This window comes from Mastacembelus armatus, chromosome 21 (assembly GCF_900324485.2).
Source record: "Mastacembelus armatus chromosome 21, fMasArm1.2, whole genome shotgun sequence".
NCBI lineage: Eukaryota > Metazoa > Chordata > Actinopteri > Synbranchiformes > Mastacembelidae > Mastacembelus > Mastacembelus armatus.
This window is the reverse complement of record NC_046653.1, coordinates 15,859,466-15,879,070: the sequence shown is the minus strand read 5'-3', so window position 1 is coordinate 15,879,070 and position 19,605 is coordinate 15,859,466. Positions and strand designations below refer to the sequence as shown.

At 39.3% G+C, this 19,605-nt stretch overlaps 2 protein-coding genes across 3 annotated transcripts; one reads left to right on the top strand and one right to left on the bottom strand.

Annotated features, from left to right (window-relative positions):
* Positions 1-59: 59 nt before the first annotated feature.
* Positions 60-7,373, top strand: fancb (FA complementation group B). Its single transcript, XM_026295692.2, has 8 exons — positions 60-1,297; positions 1,394-1,549; positions 1,642-1,734; positions 2,085-2,213; positions 2,497-2,669; positions 3,426-3,856; positions 3,942-4,182; positions 5,146-7,373. The coding sequence occupies exons 1-8, from the start codon at positions 395-397 to the stop codon at positions 5,555-5,557; spliced, it is 2,538 nt and encodes an 845-aa protein (XP_026151477.1). The 5' UTR covers positions 60-394; the 3' UTR covers positions 5,558-7,373.
* Positions 7,374-10,864: 3,491 nt separating this feature from the next.
* Positions 10,865-19,321, bottom strand: glra2 (glycine receptor, alpha 2). 2 transcript variants are annotated; one of them, XM_026295626.1, is made up of 9 exons: positions 19,236-19,321; positions 18,579-18,704; positions 16,387-16,597; positions 14,597-14,820; positions 13,263-13,345; positions 13,026-13,163; positions 12,705-12,919; positions 11,593-11,742; positions 10,865-11,146 (listed from the first exon to the last, which is right to left on the bottom strand). In XM_026295626.1, the coding sequence occupies exons 1-9, from the start codon at positions 19,319-19,321 to the stop codon at positions 10,865-10,867; spliced, it is 1,515 nt and encodes a 504-aa protein (XP_026151411.1). The 2 variants fall into 2 exon arrangements, with proteins under 2 accessions (XP_026151411.1, XP_026151412.1); XM_026295627.1 differs by having other exon boundaries at positions 16,387-16,454; positions 18,583-18,704.
* Positions 19,322-19,605: the final 284 nt, after the last annotated feature.

Below are 19,605 nucleotides of genomic sequence, written 5' to 3'. Positions count from 1 at the left end.
TTAGATACAAGGGGCTTATCTAATCATTCACACGACTGCTTCGTTTGAATTCAATGCTAGAGAGCTGACGACAAACATTTAGCTTAATGTCGTTAACTTGTTTATGCCCAGCAGTGTTCACCCATAATGCACTTCGACTGACAGGAAGTGTCCACGTTCCGATGGCGCGCTGCTACGAGTATACAAACAGACGGTATGAAACTTTGCATCCAACTCACTTTTTAGCTCCCAAGTACCTTTATCAACTAGTTGTCTATTCACACAACTTGGTGACATTTATACCATGCATGTAACAGCTCGCAACTCTGTAATAACGTTAACTCACGCTGTCAATAAACAGGTATCGGTCCCGGTTAAGCGCCCTAAGTTATACATTTGTGTCACTTAATTCAAAATGGAGATATTGTATCGAAATCCCCACCGGCTTTCCCTCTGTGGAAATATAATCGTGTTTGACTGTAAAACAGCCACAAATGACTCCGAGAAAAGCGAGTTACTATTCTGTAGTTTTTCATTTGACCGGCCAGACAACACGTTCCTGAAAGCAGCTGATGGAGCAGCTGTGATCAGCAGGAAAACAGCCGCACATGTGGATGTTGTGAAATGTAACTGCGCCGTAGACGTTCAGAAGAGAGTCACCGTACCTTGTGTTTTAGTAACAAAGAAGAGTAAAAAAGGACAGACCTTCCAGTATAGTCTGCTCACACTGAACAGCTCAAACCGACTGGAGCCACGTGTTGAATTTAAACTCCCTTATCAAATGAGGGAGAATGTGTCCATCCTGCAGGGCCCCACAGTGCTGTGGACCCATGCAGGTAATGTCTTCTACACGTCTCTGAAGGCAGGGGAGGTGAGACAGATACCCATTCAGTGGTGCCACTGTGTTGTTGGAGAACTTCCCCTTGGCAAAGGACAGGTATTTGTTCTCGGATTGCAGAAGTTATCAGAACAGTGCTCGGACAACCAATCCACAGGCCAAGCCCTGGGCTGTTTTGTTGAGAATGGACAAGTGTTTGATTGCACTATGATTTTACCACACCCCTACATTTGCATCACACGGTGCCTCATGGTGCTCTCAGCTGACAAAGTGGACGATGTGTTGAAATCTTCTGTGGTAGCAGCAACCTCTAATAGGCAGCTAGTTTATTTTGAGAATGGCGTCGTGAAAGACACATGCCAGCTCCCCTTTGAGCAGCCTGAAGATATTCAGATGGTCAACACTGGAAGGAATGGATGCCTGTTTGTCATATCATTTCAACAGGGCCATGTTTGCGCTGTATGGAAGGAAACATTTCAGGTGTGTAAAAATTGGGTTTCAATATTTGCAGACTATTTGTATTTGGTCTTCAAGTTTTTATAATCCCACTCTTCGTTGTTAAACTGCCCTCTCCAGATAGCCTCCCACTGGTCAGGTGTCAGCTCTGTTCATGTAGATGACTTCCTGGGATGTGGAACAGACCAGATGCTGTTGGTTTTTAACGATCAATGTGTAACAGGACCACAACTGGATCATTTCTTCCTCTCTGACCTTTGTGGCATTTCATACTCTGTGAGTCATCGTTCTTCCATCTAATGGGCTATATATCTATATTTCTCTTAATAAAGGGAAAATGTATGAATATAAATAAATATATGTTTCAGCGTGGCCAAGACAGTGGAGGACCAAAGAAATCTTCTCCCCCACCACCAGAAAACTATCTTCTTACTCTTCAAGCTTTAGAGTCCCGACTACAGGTGAGCATTTATAAATTGTCACGTTATTGGCAGCACTACTGTTTTGGCCAGGTAATAATTCACTATTAGTATAATTGTCTTTCAGCAATCATGTCATAGATTTATGAACTTCTGTAAAAGAGCAAAAATAATTAAAATATTGATTATTTACACATATTTTACACACATTTGCCATATAATAATGTTTTATTGTTGGAGGAATGTCATTAATACCATAAGAAATATTTTGTTTAATACATATCATCAAGTCATTATTCTGATATGACAACCTTTTTAACACAGTCAATTAGTGACTGTATTCAAGATGTAATACTGTATATACTGCTAATCATATATGGCCTATCATTTAGAGTGGTTTGGCAGTGCTTCAAGAGCTTCACAGAGAACTGGGAGTGAAGGAAAGAGTTTTACAGCAGTCTGTTCAAGTCCTTACTGATGTGGTCTCAGAAAGAGAACCTGTTCTCACACATCCAGAGCAGGTATTGATCATATAAGAAAAAATAGCAAACCATGACTTTCTACAAAAAAACTGCATCTTGTGTTTTTGGAAAGCAATTTTGAAATACTAGGGCTAGTTATATCTTAAAATAAAGTATCATTGCAACACTCCATGTTTTTAAATACTACTTTTAATGGTCCTCCAAATGTGTACTTAATAGATTGTTGTTCAAACTTAAATTCAGTGTGACATAAACGGCTATTGCTGTTAATGCTGTCACACACTTGTCACTGTTGATTATAGTCTTTGCTCTTTCTGTCCAGGAAGGCCTCATTGCTCTGTGGGACTGTGATGATGAGTCAAAGAATGAGGCCTTGGATGACAGGACACAAGACATGCCAGCAGTGTCTTCAAAACCTCAAGTTGACAAGTTGTGGCATCGCTTCACTGAAGATCGAATGGTTGTGGGAGTGATACTAACTACTGACAGCTCTGAGTAAACATGACTTTTTTAAAAACTGAAATGTGTATAATTTCCAATGTGAAGAATATGTATAATTGTATGTATTTAATGAGTATATACTTACAAAAGTAGAGTGTGACCCATACTTATACTAAGCAGTTACACGATGCTAGGGTCAGGCAACATGTACTCTATGGTGTCCTTATTTCATTTCTTCACTCTCTGTCCTTCTAACTTACACACTTAGTGTATACTTTAACATGCACCATGAGACATAATTATATTAGAAGATCTTATGTAATCATACAAGACCATCTGCCAGGCAGCAGTGTAAAGAAACGTAACGCCTAATCTCTGTCAACAAGAGTAGAGTAGAGTAAGGATGCTATTTTTGCCTCTTTGATTTCCCCCAAATATATATCAATTTCATTAGACAGATGCAGGGTGGCTAGGTGGTCACCATGGCAACAGGTTTTTAATAACACTTTTAAGTTTCTTTGTGGGAACCAGAAGATTCAGATTCCTCCATCCACCTGTCATTGTTTTCTTTTTTTGTTTAATTTAAGAACCTGTGGGGTAGGATAACTTCTCCATAGCCTGTGTATTGATGGTTTGATTGGTGCACCTGTACAGCTGGTGCAATTTTAGATGTCGGTGTTGTTGATAAGCTCAGCAACAGTCACACATTCATTCACGCACTCAGTCTGCAGCTTTGTATCCGATTTCCAGTCTGATTACCCACTGTCCGTGTGATATCTGATTGTTAGTGATGTGTTATTTTTGTTCCAGACCAGTGGCCAGTGTGAGCTTATCCATCCTGACAGAGATGGGCCAGAGCTCAATGCCCGCAGTCATCCAGACTCAGAGCCAAGTGTTCTGGCTCCACGCACCCTGCCCTTCATCATCATCATCCTCCTCCTCCTCCTCCTCTGCATTCACATTCCTAGAGCCCCCAGCCAAAAGAAGGAAGCCACACGACGCCGGCAGACCCAGTGATCTCAACACATGCAGACTGGCTGTGACTGCTGTGACCAGGCTGACACCTCTGTTGAACTCTGGCTTTGTCAAGTGCCGTGTCATGCTCCATTACATCCAGAGACAAGATGCTTTTTCCCTCGTGAGCAACCCAACACCAGTTTTCCTGCATTGTGGTGATGTTGAGTTAGACATTCAAAGAGATTTCCATACCGAATTGTTGAAAACCCCTGAACTCAAAACAGGTAAATTCTGAAATGCTTAGTACATGTAACACTTCATTCATTTGACACATGTGGATGTTAATTATTGTCTTATTTTTGTGCCCAGATGAGGTTAAAGAGGACTTGCTGAGTTTGTTGGCAGCGTTGACGCGCTGGATATTCACCATAGACTCTCCTGATCACAGCTTAGGTGATATAGGTGGCTGGATTCAGAAAAGAGTGGACTGTAAGAGGATAGAAGTCAGCCCAGAATATCTACTATTAAATTCTTCGGGATCATCTACTGTCATGCTGCTGCGCTGGCATCAGATAACCCCTTTCCAGGGGGAATTGTATATCCACTCCTGGTAAATCATTTTTAATTACAGATACCAGTAGAAGGCACTTATTACTGCCCTCTGAGTTGTAGGTGTTGATAGTTGTTTTGACCTTTATATTCTGTCATCTGAATGCCATTTTCATATTTCATTTTAAGAACCTTCCCCTGATTCCCATGATCCCATGTAATTTGATAGTCATGTTAAAGGTTTCATGTGTAATATTTAGACCAATCTGTTAGCAGAAAGGGGACATAGTATTCATAAATATGTTGACATTAGTGTGTAATCACTGGAAAAATACCAATGGCCTTTTAAATCTATACTGAGCGGGTCCCCTTTCAGGGAGGCAGCCATGTTGAGCTGCCATGTTTCTACAGAAGCCCTGTACAGGGGGGTGGGGGAGCTCAGAAGTTTACTTTCTGCAATCTCACCACTAGATACCGCTACATTTTTACATATCTTCTTCATTTGAAAACTGTTATATCCCATAGTATTCTGGTTCCAACTCCTACTAGGGGCTCTTGAATTATTCAAACCTATTTAAAAGAAGAAAAGTAATTCTGCAAGTAGCATCGAGCACTTCTCAATTTATAATTATGGTTTCAAAGATGACAAGGCTTTGAAGTTGACTGAGATGTATGTCTGTGATATTCTACTGCATATGAGAGTAATGAGGATTCTCTGGCAATCAGAGAATTTAAAATTACAAATCCTGCAAATAATGGACAGGACAGATAGGTCTGGAGTAGCCGACAAATTATATAAGTCATATAAAGACATTAAGAAGTTTCAGCCATCTTTTGTCATTTATTGCAACATGTAATATGTAGACCTGTCCAGGTTGTACCCCTGCCTTTCACCCGAGAGAGAGCTGGGATAGGCTCCAGCAGATCCCTGTGACCCTGGCTTTCAGGAAAAAGAGGGTATAGAAAATGGATAGATGTAATATGTAAGAGCATGCTAATTTTTGGCTCTGTGTTTCCTTTGCAGCCAGTTACAGATGCTGAAGTTCCTGAACTCCCTGTTGTCTTACCTCCCTGAGTCCTGCTCCATCCATCCTGTCAAAGGTACAAGAGGAGATGGTGCCGCTCAGATATTTTCTTTAGCATTGGAAAAAGAGGTGACATCACTCATAGAGGGTACTTCAACGCTTCTTTGTGAAAAAGAGGCAGATGAGAAGAGGAAAAGCCTCGGACATGATGAGACCCCTGAGCCAGGTTCTGAGGACGGGCTCCAGAGATGTAGAGAGGTGTGGCAGCAGAATGTGGAGAGGAGTAGGATAAGGCTGAGCCCATTATTGGATGTGGGGAGATATCGCGAGATGACCCGAAGTATGTCAAAAGTCCAGCTCAATGGGGATTTGGCAACTCTTTTAGAAATCCAGAGAACTTTGCTGAGGTAAAATGTTGATGACACACTTACAATTAAAAATTTGATCGCTAAGTTTGTGTTTTCTCGCCAATATACTGGTATTACTGAAAAGGCAAAGAGTGTAAAAACTAAGCAGTTTAGTTCTATACATTGCACCTGTACTGAGAAATTCCCTCACCATTGGCCTGGTTCAGTTCTGAACCCTGAGTGTCTGTTCTCTTAGACAGCTACTTGGGCTTTATATTTATCCAGTGTCTGTTGCTGTTTGGAGCCTCAGCCTGTTTGCAGCAGTTCACCTCCTGGGTTTCACTGCGATAATCTTATACTGGTGGGATACTGCTCTCTACTCAGCTTATTCTTCTGTTTCTGCCCCTTTTAACCATTTGGATTCAGAAACGCTTTTTTGCTGCTGCTGTGTACAGTTCAGTAGGAGACCGCTTCAATCCCAGAGTGAAAAACTTTGTTTTATAAATAAAGACAGAAGATGATGTAAGAGCTAGGTCTTATGCATCTGCTCACTGACTGTAGTTGACTTTAGCAGTGTAATTGTAGTTGTGCCTTCTCGTGATTCAGCTGTTGTTTTTGTTAAACAACAGCAAAGGAAATAATTTCTCCAAACACTGTTACTTAAAATGTCATTCATCAAAGCAAACATTGCTTTCCTTGATGAACAGGAGCTGCTTCATGTCTTTGCAGTACTCAGTCTGAACAAAGATAAACTGACCCTCTTTTACACTTTGAATATTGCTGCTTCATAGCACAGTCTCCACTGAACTCCTTAAAACACAACTCTAATACAATTACTTCAAATTTTCATGAGCAGTTCCAACACATTGCTTTACTGTTGTAATGCTGCTAGGCGTTAATGACATACTATGAAAATTACAATTTTTTTTGTCTTCGTAGAATGAAAGCAGTTCCTGTCTGCAGGTCACTTAGGTTTTGCTGTTAAATGTACTGCAGCCACCACGCAAGCTGATCACACATCAGCTTGTTTCTGCTTTGTTAATCTGTCACATACACATGAGATGAACAGGTGAGTGAGCCCCATGTACACTGGCCCCTTTTTTTTTTTTGGGATGTGAGACAAACACCTCTGTCACATCTGGCAATGAAGAAGAATTGTGAATGCTGTACAGTAAATAACACCAGGAAATGGCCATGGGGAAGTAGATCACATGTGAAAAGGAAAACACAATTGTTTTGGTGCCCTGACTGCCACCCAGAGTAAAATATATGGTTTGTCGTGCCGTTATTGCCTGTTAACTTCTATTAACTCTGAGTGGTGGAAATAGGCTGCAGGGTTTCCACCCTCACCTTAACGAAGAATGAAGACGTGGTATATGAGTAATGTTGCAGCTATTATGAAACATTTCAGATATGGAGAAAAACAATCTGCACCTCATCTAGCTTAATAATATGACTTGCAGGCAAACTGACAATGAACAGATTTCAGCATCTGACTTCACAACTTTTTATTTTATTTTTCTTCTCCAAAATGCACTAATTTTGTATTTAATTGCAATAAATTATTTAAAGCCAGTCCTCAATTTATTTAGCATAAAGACAATAAATATTTCTTGCCTTGATAAACTAATCATACTTGAGAAAATAGGAGTGTTTTTCCGCTGTATTTGCAAGTACTGTTTGAGTTGTCTGATATTGTGTGGATTCAAACTTAATTTGGTTTGAGAATGACACCAGATTCCAATGTTGTTTTTGAATCCTTAGTGGTGTTTTGAAACTTGTGTTTACATTGGATCACAGCTTGTGTCTTTAAAAAATCTTTAGGCATCCATATTAATTAATAGCATTGCTGAACCATGTATATATATTGATGCCGTATGATGACAGCACTGGTCTGGTCTTTGCTTTGAGTTGATTGGTATTGATTGGGGTCAGAGTTTCCTTTGCTCTAGACACTGAAATTCAATGGGTCAATCAAACAGAGTGGGACGCCATTGATTTTATCTGCATACAATACATTACTGTACATAATGTATGCAGAGAGCTCCTGTGGGAGGAAACACTGGTTTAACAAGAAAATCATGACCTAGCAACATTTAAACTAAATGTTTCCAAATTTTAATTTATTTAACCTACAAGCTCGCATTTTTAAGACATCTGACCAACTAGTGCAGAATTAAAAGAATCTAATAACCTTTATAAATACTAATGTTTGTTCAAAACAATTATATACATCCATCCATTTTCTATACTACGCTTATTCCTTAACCAGGGTCACAGGGATCTGCTGGAGCCTATCCCAGCTCTCTTTGGGTGAAAGGCAGGGGTACACCCTGGACAGGTCTCCAGTCCATCACAGGGCCACATAGAGACAAACAACCTCACACACTCACACTCACTCCTATGGGCAATTTACCAATCAACCTGACATGCATGTTTTTGGACTGTGGGAGGAAACCAGAGTACCTGGAGAAAACCCACACAAGCACAGGGAGAACATGCAAACTCCACACAGAAAGGCTGGGTTGCGAACCCAGGACCTTCTTGCTGTGAGGCAACAATGCTAACCACTCAACCCCAATTATATACAATAATACTTTCTTAGTAAGCACGGCTACTAATTCATATTATGCGTACTTTGAATATGTAGGATCTTGAACTTATGACAAGAAATTACATACCTATGGTCTTACTCAGCAGATAGTTGCTCAGTTGTCATGGAGATAGTTTTAGGGGGCCATCGTAAAATGGATGAATGAAGATTAATTAAGGCGTGGAACAGGGTCTGTGAGGTCACACCAAGAACCATCTTGAGCCAAAAGAAATGAGTTGAGATCAATACTGTCAGCCTGCATATGATTGCACACCAACCAGCAACGTCTGTGACTGCAGTGCCAAGTCTTACTACATCACTTTAGGTGCAGCATTCCTAAGGTAGGTCTCCTTCACACAGACAGTGCCTGTTTTGTGCTTTGTCGAGGAATCATAATCCTCTGAACATACCCAACATATACACACACATATACACCCTGTATTTTCCTTATACAGTAGAAATAAATTTTGGATGCAGTGCAGTAATTATGTTCAGATATTAGACACTTTTGGCAAAATCATGCACCATTGTTTTTAACTTCATTAACTTCTCACTTTCCTCTCATACTGGCCCTATAAATTGCTGTGCAGTTGCTATGGCAACCCTCATTTCTTGCCACTCTCAGACCTTTTATAGCAACCTTTTCTAAACCTTAATGGAAAGTTGTTCCCAACACAGTTATCATCTACAACATCAATCTTCTCTCATAACCATGCTAGTGAAATGGGTGGTACAATATTTCCATGTGAGGATTAATATTATTGATTAGTTATCCCTGTGTATTGAGCTTGAAAACAGCAGCTGGATGCAGTCCATCCATCCATCCATCTTCTATACCCGCTTTTTCCTGGTTCAGGGTCACGGGGATCTGCTGGAGCCTATCCCAGCTCTCTCTCGGGTGGAAGGCAGGGGTACACCCTGGACAGGTCACCAGTCTGTCGCAGGGCCTGGATGCAGTCTTCTCAGTAAAACTATCACATGCCATGTGTTCATCTTTTAAAAAAATCAAATACATTCAAGTGGTAGATGAGTCCCAACTAATGGAACCTCTATGATACAGTGTGAAGTACGTTAATGGAAACCCACTGTCAGATCATATCTTTGCCACTCTAGGTCACTGAGCATGTGTCATCACTGTCACTTTAGGAGCACAGTCTGTTTGTCATCCTCTTTGATTTGATCTGCTTCCGGGTGCAAAAAGCATTTTCATGTGTTTCTGCCACAAATGATCTTTTTTTTTTCTTTCTTTTTTCTTCCAAGGCAAGCAATTCCAGTGAAATCAGCAAATGCATGAAAAAATAATAATAGACAAGTCTTATTATACATGACAGGAGAGGTAGTAATAAAGTAAACATGTTGAACAGTCAATTTTATTGATGTACAGGCCAATAAATAAATTTTTTTTCTGGAATAGCATTCATGAAAAGACTTCTTAACCACAGTCTATCAGAATTGCAAGGACCATTAGCTGCTCTGTACCATGAATCTTATGTAGGTCTGTCCTTTACTGTTCAATCCATCTATAAATATATGTCACCATCCTGCAACAGACATGTCAAGTGAAGGGAAACAGTCCACAGCTGAGTTTGAAGAAATATACAGAAAGTTTCTTTTTTTTATATATATAAACACATCTGTCCTCCATTACAATAAATATTTTATCAGACTAAATCTACAAAAAAACAGATCCAAACTCTAAAACCATACCTAAGATACCTGCAATTATTTACCTGGAATACAAGTTAATTCTTGGGGATATGGGCATATGACAACACTGGGTAATGCAGTGCATGTTCACAGTTTGTAGGTTTATTACACTTTCTTAAAATTGGCTGTATTTGTGAATCTAGCCTGTAAAATATATGACAGTCTGATAAATTACTTTAGCATGAACAGGAAAATGAATGACTTTTAGAACATCTGAATTAATTTACATTGATTTTAGGTGACAACATTTGTTCGTGAATATGATTTATAATACACTTAGAGTAAAAGGAAAGGAGAAGAAGTGCCTTTGGATGTCTGGCCATGAGTAGAAAAGCTCAAACGGTGCAGTCGGGCTCTGATGAACCAGTGAAAACTAGGAGATGCTTGGGGAAAGAAAAATAGAAGCATGGCACTTTATCTCTGCAATTCTTTGATATCTAAGGCCTCAGGTATTTCGTAAAAATGCAGTATCCAATTCCTGATTCCAGACTGCTAAGATGTGCACTGCTGCCTATGATACATATGCATGTGTTTTCTGCCTGTATATGTCAGATGTTTACTTCTGGATTTTGAATAAACACAAGAGAAAGTGCCTGGACAATAGTGCACTATAAAACAGTCCTAAACATCCTTGATGAGAAATGAAATACCTTTTTTGCAGTTGCAAAACATCTTTTTGGGTCTGACTAACCTACTTACAGTTATAAATCCATGGAATGCTTCTTTGTTCCTCGGTTGTACGGATGCCAAGGCAGAACTGCCGAAAAATTTGGTCCGTCTTCTCCAGTATGTTACTAAGCCTTGAGTTAAAACATTTTTTCCAAATTTGGAAATTTTATGCAGCAGTACAAACAGAGAAAAAAAAAAACAAAAAAACATTTGTCTCAAAAGCTTTTCACATTATCAGAACATGAGTATTACTGTACGGTGCATGATCTACGATGCAACATTACACATTATCCCTGAAAGAATACTGCTGCCATCACCATGGTGCCTCTCAATGCACAGTTCTGTGCTTTCCAAGCATTTCTCAATCTGAGAAATGGAAAAAAAATGCTTATTGTCAAGTATCTATTTTTTGTGGATGTCCTCATGCCTGATGATCTTGTAGGTAACCCAGTAAAATACATTAAAGATGAGGAAGGCCAGAGGAAAGGCAGCCCTTGAAATCGTGTCTATCCTCTTGGCTCTGTCCACAAACTTCTTTCTCATTGTGTCTGTGTCTTTTGGGACTGATGGTTGAGGATTCGGAGCTGGAGCGGCGTTCTTAACAGCTGAGCCATCCTTTGTTGGCAGACATTGACTCATATTGTAGCCAACAAAATTAAAACGGCCTTCACGCATTTCATCATCCTGAAAGAACAAATGCACACACGTGGACAGAAAGAAAATGGGTCTTTTTAAAAGACTGTAGATCAAATTTTATGTTGTACATCAATACAGCAGCCAAACTAGCAAATACATGCTTATAAATAAAGGGACAAAGTATTACCATGCTAAAGCAAATCATAAAAGTGGTTTTAGGTTTCTAGCAAGGTAAAAAAAAAAAAAAAACAACAACATAAAATAATAATTTTATTGAAGAAGTAAAACCTTGCCTGCTGGCAATAAAGAAAAGTCAGTCACCAAAGTCAATAGAAAAATCAGACCATGAACGTCTATAGAAAATCTGATGGCAGTCCATCTAATACTTGCCTATTTTAGTGTGAAAAAAAGGCACAGCCAATCGATTGACTATGCCATCCCACAGCTTGGATAAAAAATCAGACAACCAAATAGGAAAGACTTTGAGAGCCTACCTTATGACTCCTCCTTTGTCTTCGCCTCAGCCGAAGGAACTCTTTCTGTTGCCTGGAGACAAAATTAACTCCAGCATACTCCAGCAATGCAGCAAATACAAAGAGCAGACACACAGCCATCCAGATATCAATGGCTTTCACGTAAGAGACCTGGGAGACAAAACAGATTTCCAACATCAGCTCAAATTCACTAGGACTGACCTGAATTTTTAAAAATGTATTTATTTTCTTTTGCATTTCTATATTACATTCAAGCAATGTATTTTTTAGATGTAGCAGATCTTCAGTTTGTTTCTTTGTTTTTTTTGCTCCCTTTGTTTTTCTCATTACGTCAGTTACCTGTGACTCGTAAGTGACTGTAATTAGAGGCAGTGTTTGCTAACAAGTGTATCAGAGCTGCCTGTATTGTCAGTGATTGCATGGCCATAAACAGTGGGAAATAATTGCTGCCTTCCATACCAACAGAGAAAGAGCTGTAGTACCTAAGGCAGCACTTTTGTTCTCTTCTTTTTTATTTATTTATTTGTTTGAAAGAGTGAGGATGAAGATGAAATGGTTTCATCCTGCTCATCAGTGTGACCTCCAGTCGTAATGACAGCTGTTCACCATGTGGAGAAAACAACTCAGCTTTTTGTAGACGCTGAAGATATGTTGAGTAATTGTTTTTATGAAGACTCTCAAAGGTTGCTCTTTAAATATTTATCAGTCTTTTATGTGAGAATCTCTGATGCCTTATGTAGAGAGACTGATCATCAAGCTCTGGCTCCCACTGCCTGTAAAACCCTTCATTTTACATGCAGGGCAATTTATCAACATGCTTTAGATGACAGCATCTTCATTGGTGGAACAAATATGTTGAATTCTGCTAATTGTGTCAAACACATTACCTTATTGGGGGTAGTGTCAGATTATCTAGTTTGATCATGCTAAGGCATTTTGCCATTTTTGCAAAAATGCAAAATGGCAATTGATATAGTTTGACCTTTAACCCTGCAGCACACTAACACAAGCGGTACACAAGACAACAACATATACAGGCTTTTATGCGCTTTGATATTAGATGCACTGTACATTCGATGGTCCTGCTATAAAGATGATGATCTGAGATTTACCTTTGGAAGAGAAGCTCTGGAGCCGGAGCTTTGGGTGGTCATGGTAAGCACAGTGGTGATACCCAACGCCACTCTGGCAGGAGCGGCATCCATATTGATCCAGAAAGACACCCAGGACAGGATGACGATCAGGAGAGAAGGAATGTACATTTGGATCAGGTAGTAGCCCATCTGCCGCTCCAGGTGGAATTTAACTTCAATACAGGTGAATTTACCTGTTCAACGGCAAGAAACACAAAACCAATTCAGTTTCCACACCAGAAGAAATGCTAGCTATATGGAATTTTAACACCACTGTTGTTTATCTGTGTGTCCTCTGACCAGTGTTGTAGTGTTTGGTACAGTAGCCCAGCTCCTTCTCTTCCCTCATGATGAACTGAGGCAGCGTGAGTCCCTCGGACACCTGCACCGCACCGTTCTCCATCCACTCAAAGATCAAGTCATTCATGGTGTAGCCGACTAATGGAAGAAACAAACAGTTTAATCAAAGTGCAGATGCACAATCAATATGCACTTCAGGAAGGGCCATGACAAATCAGAGACAAAGCCAATCCTTACAACTTTCCAGTTGCATCGTACAAGTTTGGACATCCATAGGAAAGTTCTTCAGATCCATTGGGCAGGACAGAATGAGAGTCAACCTATAAAATGAGACAGTATAGTCAGTGGACTAAACCAATAATTATATGTTGTTTGATTCTAAAATAAATATACTTCTTAAACCATAGACCTGCTGGGTGAACATGAATTTAAAACCATTTGCTTGAAAGATCAAACTACAGCTGGTACATTTTTTTTTTGGCCATCTGTATCATGTGCTACTTTTTCCTGAGTGATTGTCTCTGACACACCTTGTAGGATTTCTTTCAGCAGGTTCCTATCACACTTTCATTACTGCAACCTATTGTTTTTTGATGCATCGTGGTCCACAGTCGGCTCACTCTGTCATTTCTCTCATGAATGGAGAGAGTGGCTAACCACCTTTCATCTCTCTCGCTGACACACTGTGCCTCCACACCTGAGCACCGCTCAGCCCTGAGCCGATTCCTAAATGGACTCAACATTGATCTGAGTTATACTGAATCGCTGCAGAGAAAATTGAATCCTGTGTGTGATTGCCTTGTGTAAAAAATTGTATTGAAATGAAATGAAACATGTTTTCTTATATTGCAGTGAGTTTTGATCAAAATGCGGACAGATAGGTCTTTAAAATGTCCTCCATCCACATTGGGTTGCATGTTTGTTCCAAAATATCCTGCGCTTAGAGACCACCCAGAAGGATTCCCATTTTTCTTTGGCTTTTCATTCTGTCTCCTCTACAGAGCCCCTGAGATTAGCTTCCTCTCTTGCAGTCTGTATTCCTAATTAAAAATCTACATTGCACATGGGGATGAACTGTAGGGCAATGAATTGTGCGATTTCAAAGAAGTGATAGTGAGATAAAATCCAACTAACATATATGCTTTAGATTGACAGTCTTTGATGTTTGAGAGGAAATGTAAGAAAAGCAATAAGTGTGAATATCCTGGGGTAATCTGTGCAACTGAGATTTTGCTTCTATCCAGTATCTTCCACTCAGCACCACATTCTACCCCTGCTACACTTCTGCAATGCCAAATGGTGCTAAGCAGAGGTGCCACTAGCAGGTCGTTTTATTGCTAACTAATCTACCATTAATTTCTTTTTTAAGCGCGTAGTCTGGAGACCATGCATCACAATTTCCCAGAACCCACAGCCCCTTTTATTTCTTAATTCTAAATATAGAAGAGGATTGAGTTTGTTGATCAGCAATGTAAATAACTGACTCAGTGCTTCAGTTCTGGTGTAAACCTCTAACTTTAATGTTAATGTCATTGTTAATTCTGTTGTTTGTCACGTGTCCAGCGTTTCACCTGATGCTGTAAAGGACAGTCCCATCCTTGAAGATCCTCAGCAGCTTGTTGTCTGTGGTGACGTCATGGAAGTTGGCTCCTTTCTCGTTGGCAAAAAAGAGGTCAGGCTTCCATATGGAGTCCAGCATGGATGGGTCCAGGTCGAGGGAGGAATCTGGGTATTTACTATACGCCAGCCGAGGGTCGTTCCACTTCTGCCGCAAGAAGATGTTCACTCTGTAATCCTGCAGAGATGACAAGCAGCTTTGCATATTTTGAGGTGCAGTGGGTTATAAGAATGCATGCTGGTGACAGCTGGTGTATTGTTTTATTTAAATATTATATAACTGTCTTATTTATGAGAAAATTAAGAATATTTTACAAAAACGTGCATCAATCGTCTCTCAATGACAAATTAACAGTAAGGCATCTATACTACATCTGAAGAAGTCAAATGTGCACATGTATTTTCTTGATTTTTAAAATGTAACTAAGTACATTTAGGGAAATACCATATTTCAATACAGTTCTGAGGTACATTAATTATTTCCATTTTATGCTTCATGACAGTTAAGTTTCTACTTTTTACAGTTCTAGTTACTATGTAGACTAAGATTTTACATACAAAATATATGATCAACTTAAAATAAATATGATGCAGTTTTACTCATTATTATATAGCAGTATATAAAATAGTTAAAATTAATTTTATTATGACAAACTACAGAAAAACTCTGGTTGGCTAATATAAGAATGACATGCATAATGGTCTATTGTGCATTGCAAGATTATTTATTTATTTATTTTTTTGATACTTTAAGTAGGTTGACTTATTTTCTCGTTACATGCATACTGTCACATTTACTCATATGTATATATATTGCACATATATTGCAAAACATATAACAAAAAATAAAATGGAAGACAAGCACAAAATGAATTTCAACAAACATTAGCACAATCTAAAGTGTTTATATAATCTTGTATTTCATATATGAGTCCACATGCTCATTTTGATGATGATCCAAAACACTAACCTTTTAATAACATTTCTCCTTATCATGATTATGAAAGAGTCATCATAGAGGTTAAGTAATGTATTTATAAGATGTAGTAGCTGATGAGGAAAAGTCTGACATTGCAGTTAGTAGTAAACTGAGTGCCACACAGCTCAGTTGTTTAGTGTAATTGATATGTCATGAGGATGAGAAGCTTTTATTTTGTTTGACATTTCATCAGTATATTGGCGGTTCAAATATTTGAATGCATGTCTAAAGCTGTATAATTCCCTGGCAATCTTATGAGCTCCAGCTCCTGTGAGAATTAACATCATCCATTCATGATCTAAATAGTTATTATCAGTCATTATGAATCCTTTGATCATGATGAGTTTCAGTGCAGCCTCTCAGGTTTTATTTTTCCCCCCTCTGGCACTTAGATGCTTCCACACATGACGTATTGTAGATCAGTTTATTTAAAAAAGCCCAGACTCCATCCACAGTTATTGGCTGCACTCAAAGTGACTTATGAGTTAGTGTATGAATTATTAAAACCTGGGCTAATGTGTGTGCAGGGGAGCATTAATTAATACTTGGACCCCGCCAATAGACTCCTTAGTGGCAAAATATGAATATAAAGTAAGTTTTATGTACAGGAAGACGTAACATAACACAATAGAAGTTTTAAAAGGTAGATTAGGTAAAAAAAAAAAAAAAAAAAAAAAACAATAAAAAGAAAAATAGGATGATTCAGTTTTAACTCCAGAGCAGGGATCAAGGCTTTAGAACAAGTCCAAGCACAACACAACTCACCATTGTAGTTTCTGCTATAGAACCAAAGCTGTTGATAAATATGTTGCAGGTAACATTAACTGGTGGACCTGCAGGTTGAGGAATAGATAACACATTGACACAGCTTACAGGACAGAAATCAGCCAAAATGCCACAGGAACTCACCATAGTCGTCTCTGTGACAGAGCCAAAACTGTTGATAAAAATATTGCATGTAACGTTTACAGGGGGACTTGTGAAATGGAATGACAATGACATGACAGGAAAAAGCCTTAAACCACATCATCAGGGATGGTTGGGTTTGAAGCAGTGAAGATGTTTCATCGGGAGCTCTGGGCCTGTTGGTTTACAAGCTGCTGTTTGACTGTGTATGTCAACATGCATTAATGCCAAGCAGTAGTTTATTATTATTATTATTATTTCATGGAAACCTCAGTAGTGGTTGTTGACATGCTACATGCTTTGTTCAGCCACAAGCAAAAAGATCATGTCAGAAAACATGAGAGGTCTCATGTTTGGCTTTAGAGACTAAAATGCTGTTTCCTTCATTTTGTGCAGTGTTTCTAAAGTACACTTATAATCCAACTAATTATAATGATCAGTCTTTTCTGCAATAATGTTGGTGATCTTGTGTGGGTAACAAGCTTTAGGCATGTTTTTTGTACACTTTGTCTTTGTACATACATACATGCACAGACAGACAAGTGCATGCCCGCACATGAACAGTTATTTGGAGACTCAACAATTAGCCAGAAAATCAATCAGATTCTTGACAATTGACAAACTAATTGGCAACTATTTAGTTAACTGTTTAGTTATTTATATGTTTGTTTTACTCACACAAAGATGCTAAAAAATCATTAGTTCCAACTTCTCAAATGTGAATAGAAAAAAATATATTTGTATTTTGGACTCTTGGTTTAAAAAATACAAACAATTTGAAAATGTCAAATTGGGGTTTGAAAAATTGTGATGGGCAATTTCAACTATTTCTGACATTTTTGAGAAAGTAATGTACAGATTAATCAAAAATGAAAATGCTGTTGCACTGTTGCAGCCCAGCATGTTAGAATTTGTAGTGTTATTTTTACCCCAAACTGAAATCTGTTCTTTTTGGCAGGTTATGCCGTTTAAAGTCACAGCAAATCTTTTTTCTCTGTCAGATAAGTGATATTATAAGCCCTTCCCAGTGCCCTTCCCCTGCGCTTTCCTCATCAATATTGCATTGCACTGGGTATTAATATTTTCCTCAGTTTGTCGTCAGTTGGCCACATTCAACAACAGAAACAGTAAAAATAAAGCAGTACACAACAAACGCAGTAATAAAATCTAGGTCATCCTTCAAAAACACAGGTCAACACTCTTTTCAAAGTATGACTAGCAGGTTTGCACAAGAAATCATCTGTTTACATTGCAGTGGGTTCCTGCAAAAGCCTTTGTTTACTAGCTATGAGGTGTAAGATTGTGCATGAGAAAAAGCTTTATCTATCCTGAAGCACAAAGAGAATATAATTTAACCAGCAGCGCTCAAATGAGGCTATGTACCTTTTAATCCATGTGCGCTCACCCTCTCTTTAGTAGCTACAAACACTTGCTTACACTTCATCCCTCCCCTGAAAATGCCAGCCAGAGTTAAACAGGCAGTCCAAGTCTCATCTCAAGTCCATTTCTTGTTAATGTTTTCCCTTTTTCACAGATGGAGAGGGAAGATCTGGGCCATGTGTTACTGAATCCTGCTGATCAGTCTCTGTGCTGTACTGTCTGCCCACTTCAGCTACTGGAATCCCCAACCCCCATCAAATCCCAGGCCACCTCACCCGGTCTGGAGTGGGACTGAGTCACAGTGGGCTGGCCTCTGCTCACTTAGCTCCATTCCAGTGACAGATGCTGTGTCTGTCCCCAACATCACAACAACAGAAGAAATCAGTAGCCTGCATCTTTTCCAAAGGGGGCACTATCCATCATTTGGCCTGTCATGGTGGCATCCCTGTCTACTGCTAGTATCAGTCTGAGACTGTGATATTTTAAAAACGTGCTTTTCTGTATTTAAAATATTATTTAATGAGGCTTGGGCTCTATTGGACATTATTTTAACATGCAAAAAGTGTGCATCATCTGATCATGAAAAAAAAAATAGTGGTTGTGTGGTTTAGGGGGAAAAGGTGAGACTCTCTCTGAAGTAAAGGATGTGAACAGTCATAAGAAAATAAAACAAACCTTTAAAATTTGGTCTTATTCGTGCATCGTACCCGGACGTGCGACCCATGAGGGAGTCGAGGAAGTCTGATGGAGACATGTTGGAGGAGGATCTGGAATCGTGCTCCTTGGCATTCACAACTCTGAAACACACACACACACACACACACACGCACACACACACGCACACACACACACACACACACACACACACACACACACAAGGTGAAAAAAAAAAATCACTTGACCCGACAGAAGTCAGAGCTCATGCAGAACCAGGCGTTAAGCTTATCTGTCGCCCAGCAGCCCTGCCTGGGACTGTGGGTACGCACATGGAAACTAGAAATGCGTTAATGTGCAAACACATAGCAGATTAACCGTATAGCTTTCGGCGTCGTGAGCATCTCCTTTAACATTATGGAAGGTTACACAGCACTGTAATGTTTTTTTTTTTATGGTAACACAATGGGAATATCACTGTGACGCCACAAGAGGAAAGAAACTTACTGTATATCGTTACGTGCGTAAATGTGACTGTAAAGCCATTAGTGCTGCTACAGACAGAAAATGCCCACAGGGATGTTCATTATTTGAAAAAATATTTTAGGCAAAGAAGTAACTTTAGCAAATATGAATCAAAGCAACACAAAAGCGATATTTTTAAATGAACTTACCTAAAGTTGCTTGTCTCCATGAAATATGTAAATAAAGCTACCAAAACCTTAATAAAGGAGCGATTCATTCCTGGTGGTTTTCCCATGCGCTTACTTTTCTAGTTCTTCCATATGTTTACATTGGTCAAACACATAATCCAAATAGGGAAACCGCTTTCTTCCGAACCAAGTCGTGGGCGTTTTGGTATTCTTGTGTCACACCAAAATACAGGATACATTCCTCAACGCAGCCACGGATCATATTCTAGTTTCCTGAAACTCTGACTCCCAAAAACAGATTTCTCCATTCGGAGGTGTGAAGACACATCAGCCTGTCGAGAAGGTGAAACTCCAAAACGCATCGGCTGGAAGCTTTTTGCTTTGGCGTTGG